General features: G+C 25.8%; 1 protein-coding gene across 1 annotated transcript; it reads left to right on the forward strand.

The window, feature by feature from the left end:
- Positions 1–3,104: 3,104 nt before the first annotated feature.
- LOC101504341 (uncharacterized) lies at positions 3,105–4,688 on the forward strand. Its single transcript, XM_004513307.2, has 4 exons — positions 3,105–3,623; positions 3,725–3,958; positions 4,070–4,222; positions 4,371–4,688. The coding sequence occupies exons 1-4, from the start codon at positions 3,105–3,107 to the stop codon at positions 4,686–4,688; spliced, it is 1,224 nt and encodes a 407-aa protein (XP_004513364.2).
- Positions 4,689–6,031: the final 1,343 nt, after the last annotated feature.

Here is a 6,031-nt window from a genome sequence, read left to right on the forward strand (position 1 = left end):
ATTTGTTTTGAGTGCTTATAAGAAAATATTTGTGTATGTAATAACATAGATTTGTTCCGTATTAAACAAACTTACCAAAAGAAAAAACTTATATTTAGATTTATTTTAATTATATATAATTTGAGTTATTATTTTTTTAAATATTAACTCTAGTTTTCACTATAAATAAAGGTTTAGAAAATTGAAAAAAGAATGAAAACAAAGAGAAACAGAAACATAAGAAACTTGTAAAATTGGTACGCGCTTCTTTTTATTCTTTTTTTTTTTAGTTGTTGCTTTTTCTTTTTGGTGTTTTTATTTTTATAATTATTTTTATCTTCATGTGTCTATTTTCTTTTCATAAATCACTATCTTAATTTTCAATTGGTGTTTTCGTGTTAATTCAATTTTGTTAATTATATAGCATTACTATTTATTGTGTTTAGAATTTTTGCACTATTTCTTCTGTTTTATACCTTTCGTATTGAAGTTAATATTTTTATTATCACTCATTGTTGATGTTAATATATTAGAATTCATGACATTGCTTGTATAATATTTAAAATTTTAAACACAATGTATAATTGATTTTCTGAAATATTAAAAGCTAAAATTTTGTAAAAAAAGGAAACTTATTTGATAAATAAAATATTCTTTTTTATTCAATTCAACCATATGGAATAAGTGAATTATAATGATAGCAATACACACACAACGCATATTTTAGCATCATAAATCTTAAGATGCATGTATTTAATATCATACATCTTAATGTTCAATAAATTTATAGTTATAGTTTCCTAACGTACTTCTTTTAAAAAAGTAGTGGGTATTCTAACAAATATATATATATATATATATATATTTGTGTATCTATATTGTATTGTCTAAAAAAAACTAATTAATTTGTTTGATGACATGTTGCGTAAAAAGTAAAGGAGTCAAAGAAAAACGATTAAAAGAATAATATATTCATAAACAAGACGAAAATATTATAAAGTTTTTATTGGTGGAGTAATTATGATATGTAATTCCTATTTATTGAAATATTTCATATTGAATTGATATATTGTATTAAAAAAGAACGTATATTTTCTAGATATAAAAATAGTAGATATTTATTGTTATAGAAACGGAGTAGTTATTGATATATATATACGGTTTAACGACCACGGATGGTCAATGTAAAACAAATTTACACATCCTACATCATTCATATCCTATTGTCACTGTAAACTTTGTAAACCGTTTTTTTCCATATATATAATTTATTAGATATTTATTTAAATTATAATAAAAAAACAAAATAAGAACGAAACACTTGAACGTTTAATTCATGATTGATTATTTAATTGAAGAAAATATATTTGAGATTATGATTCTCCGATCGATGAAAGATATTGAAATTGGGTTTTATTTTATTTTTTTATAATATACAACTCAGATTTTGATTTATTTTTTTTAATTTATATGACAGATTTTGAGATATATAGATTATATATCTTACGAATACTAAACTGAATATTATATCATTTATAAATAGAGGTTTAAAGGAGCAACAGAAAAGAAAAGAAGACGAAAAACAATTTACAAAATCGGTATGTTTCTCTCTTAAAAAAATATTGTTGTGATGTTGCTTTTTTTGTTAACGATGGTTTCATTTCTATCTCGTTAATAATCTGTAGATAAATTTATTTGTTTCTTTTGTTGTATTTGATTGGTGTTTGTGTATAAATTTACGACCTTTAGCTGCTTTTTATGGTCTTAACAGTATTTATTATTATTATTATTATTATTATTATTATTATTATTATTATTATTATTATTATTATTATTATTATTATTATTATTATTATTATGAAAATAAATTAATGGGTCATTCAAATAACTTCAACAAGCAAGATTGATCAACAAAATTAGTTTGGCAAAATATATTTATTCGAATTCGAACTTAAGACCGTACAATTGTGTATGTCCTTCTTTTGAACCTGACATACACAATTGTAAGGTCTTAAGTTCGAATTCGAATAAATATATTTTGCCAAACTAATTTTTTCGACATTTATTAGTGGGTTTTTGATGTCTATATCCTTCTTTTGAATTTTTAATCTTAAAATGCCCTAGTTTGAAAAAAAATATATATAGGAAGTTGTTATAATAATTTGACAAAACAAACAAATAAGAGGAACGTGTCAAAATAAATAACGTGTTTCTGATATTTGCCCGATAAAATAGGTTGGATATTGATGTTAAATTAGTAATGTATCAACTTCCTCCTCTTTTGGCACATTATTATAACAAATTTCTCCTATTTTTCGTATCTAATAAATAAAAATTAATGAAAATAATAATAATAATCATAAAATATAAATTTGATGTATTTTTTTCTTCAATTTTTTGTATTTTTTTTTTAATTTAACGTAGGTTCAATTTAATTAATTTTATTTAATTAATATAATATACTTTATTATTATTATTATTACTATTATTATTTTTATTAACATTTGGAATATTATTAAACTATTATTGTTATTTATTTATGTATTATTGTTATTATTATTATTATTATTAAAATTATTATTATTATTAAATTTATAATTATTATTTTTCATAATAGTATTTTGATTTTTTAAATGTTTTAATTATTTTTAAATTATTCAAATAATAAAAGTAATTAATAATAAATACAAATATTCTTTAAATGACAAAAAATAAAAATAATATTGTCACAGTACAAGTCCCATCCCCAGGATGCGAAATGAAAAAAAAAAAAAAAAAAACTTTTTCACGAAGTCCCATTCTCAGGTTGCGCAACTGGGACAAAAAAGTAGGGTATTTCTGTATATTTTTTTTTAAACTAGGGCATATTGGGATTAAAAATTCAAAAGAGGGATATAGGCATAAAAAAACCCCTCTATTTATGGATTAAAAAAATGATCTAACTTATTTCCTAATATAAAATATTAATTTTTTTCATTGTTTTTTTTTTTCTTACTAGAAATTTTGTATTGTTGATATTACTATATTAGTGACCGCTACAATATATGTTGTTAGCTAAATTTGTGTTTGTTTTAAATAAGATCTGAGGAGTAATCGATTGTTTTTTTTTTTTTTTATGTTGTTAGATGGATCTCAATTTTGACCTCGACAATTTATTTGCAAGCAATGAAATGGAAGAGTTCAGTGTTTTTGCTAATATGCCCGGAAGCATACTAACGTACCCTTGTATAAATTCAAAAACTCCATGCTACAGCGATTCACTTTATGAATTTAAAGAAGAGGACTTAGAGTTATTTGATCGTGTTAGACAAGAGTTTATTCGAAGAGTAGATCAACGCATTAACGAGCATGATCAACAAGGTGAAAATATAAATTCACTAAGAGTGGATTTTCTCTTAGGTTATGAGCACCAAGATGTTATCGATAAGTGGATTTCTTATGCAATTGCCAAGGGTGCTGAACGGATTGAGATCTTATTCTCTTGTGATGCATTCGGCATGCCTAACCTTGACCTTTACAGGTTTCCCCATGCTCTTTTTTCTGAGTTTAAAAATCATCTACACCTAAGAAATTGCCATCTATTACCACATGCTGAGTTTTCTGGATTCAAGCAACTTAAGACCCTTGTTCTAGAAGAACTCACAGTAGAATATGATCTCATGTTATGTCTATCTACTAAATGCTTCCATCTTGAAGACCTCAGCTTTTTACATTGTTATTTTAATGGTTCAATTCTTATCGTTAGTTCCACCCTTCTTCATCTCATATTGTTACCCCAAATCTATCATCCTTTGAGTTTGGTGGTGGTAGCATTCTAAACTTTTCTTCTATTGATGCTCCCCAACTAGCAACATTTTATTTGAATTCAAAAAGTGATCTAATATTGGAAGATCAATCTTCAGAAATTTTAAATTCTGTTTTTATATTGGACTCACTCCCTCAACTTCAAAATCTTAGTATGATTTTGAATCCATCATTGGCAAGTCAAATCTCAATTATATATTATAATTTTATTCATTAACTTTTGATATTTTATTAATTTGATTTATGTTCATCTGTATGTAATTTTTTTTTCTATGCATGAGTGCAGATATCTAAGTTTCCAACAACTATGGGTCCTTTTAAAAATCTTAAAGTATTGGAGTTGTTTATTATTGAAATATCAGAAGAAGTTGATGAAGATTACTTGTGGATTTTAGACGTGGTTATGGCATGTCCACGTCTCCAAAAGTTATATATTGGGGTATATACATATACAAACTCTACTATATTTTTACTCATTCTAATGTAGTTGTCATTACTCGTGCTCTATGCAAGATTTATACACATTAATACAAATTTATTATTATGATTATTTAATATTATTATGTCGTCTTTGTATTGTGTTACAGAATGCATGTCCTGAGTTGTGTGCCAATAACAGACAGAGAAGGGAACATCCAACATTCTTTCATTGTGAGTTGAAGAATGTTGAATTTCATGGTTGTGTTGGCCAAAATACTGAAATTGAGCTTGCTATTCACTTTCTAAAAAATGCGATTTCGCTAGAGGATATCACTTTCAGCCCTCGCTCAAAAATCTATTTAGGAAATGGAAAATCGTTTGAAGGTTTTGATTGTCTTTCCTATTGGTCTGAGACTGGGCGCAATTTTATTCGTGAAGAACTCCAAGATTTCGTCTGTGGAAGTACTAGACTCATATTTCTCTAGGATAAGTAGAACAGAAATCATGGCTGCACACTCCAAATCATTTTAGGATATTTTACTTACAAAGGCATTAGTAATATAGCTTTGCCAAATTATTCTATTGTTAGTTTCTTAATGTTGAGTTAATTAAACAATAACTATCTCGTTGGTAGTTCTTTTAGCTCCTTTGCTATGGTTTTAATTTCTCAAATGCTAAACCAATTTTTTAATTGAATAAACATAATTTATGGATGTGCCATGCCCTCTAAAAAAGAATTGTTTGGATTAAAAGAATTTATGAATCATTTACAAGAATATTTCATCAAGATTTATCTATAAGAATATATGAATTATTTACAAGAAGATTAATTTAATCGAGATTTATCACAAGAAGATATGAATTATTATAAGAAGAATTGATCAAGATTTATCTACAAGAATATATGAATTATTTACAAGAAAAGTTGATCAGAATCTACAAGAAGATATGGTCAAGGAAGGATTATTTACAAGAAGAAACATTCACAAGAAGATACATTATTATTATTTGCAAAGATATGATTCAGGTTTTCTAAGGACAAAGGAGAAACTCTAACCTATTTTATAAATAGATACTCAAGTCTGAAGAATAAAACAAGAGAACTCATAAGCACAACCTATGTCATTAGAGTTCATAAGGTTAAGGTCTAGAGAAACACTTCCTCAAAAGAAATATTTTCTAAGTGTTACAGTCGTTGTTATAATCAACTTATTAGAAGTAAACCAATTTGTTACAAACTCTTGTACCCAAACCCAATAGTGGCTTTCCCGTTCCTCAAGTAATCTGTAGGTTTTCAGGTTATGTTGAGAAGATTTGCCTTGTAGAGTCAAGGTGTTTGTGTTCCTCAAAAAGTTTGTGTGTAATTCTTTAAAACCAAGAATTATGTTTTAGGGTTTAAAGGATGTTTGTTTCAGATTTTTTTTAAAATAATTTTGTTAGAAAAATTATTTTTTTGTTTAATATATATAGATATGTACATTGATATTGGTATGTGGAAAACATGTGGTATGAGTAGAGCATTTAAATGTTTTAATATGAATAAGGCTTTTAAATAGGCTTCCAAGTCAGGTCAGACTTTTAAAAAGGCCATGTCAGGCTGAAAAAAAAGCCTATGATAGGTTGTATGTCAGGCTTAGGCCTAAAAAAAGACTTTCGAAGAATATGTGTTTCAAAAGTTTAAGATTCATCGAAACTTTCGAAATTTTCTGAAATTTGTGTTTCGGAACTTTCAAATTCACCCAAAGTTTTAAAAGTTATACCTTCGAAAGTTTCACATTCTTTCAAATTTTCGAATGTTTCTGGAAAAGTTCATTTCGAAACTTTCAGA

Source organism: Cicer arietinum, chromosome 2, assembly GCF_000331145.2.
Source record: "Cicer arietinum cultivar CDC Frontier isolate Library 1 chromosome 2, Cicar.CDCFrontier_v2.0, whole genome shotgun sequence".
NCBI lineage: Eukaryota > Viridiplantae > Streptophyta > Magnoliopsida > Fabales > Fabaceae > Cicer > Cicer arietinum.

Bases quoted from the DNA above. Each gene is read 5' to 3' on its own strand.
- LOC101504341 (XM_004513307.2), top strand. From the start codon at position 3,105: ATGGATCTCAATTTTGACCTCGACAATTTATTTGCAAGCAATGAAATG. The intron at 3,624-3,724 runs GTAGAATATGAT...TCTTATCGTTAG, and splicing joins TTGTTCTAGAAGAACTCACA to TTCCACCCTTCTTCATCTCA. The intron at 3,959-4,069 runs GCAAGTCAAATC...GCATGAGTGCAG, and splicing joins TGATTTTGAATCCATCATTG to ATATCTAAGTTTCCAACAAC.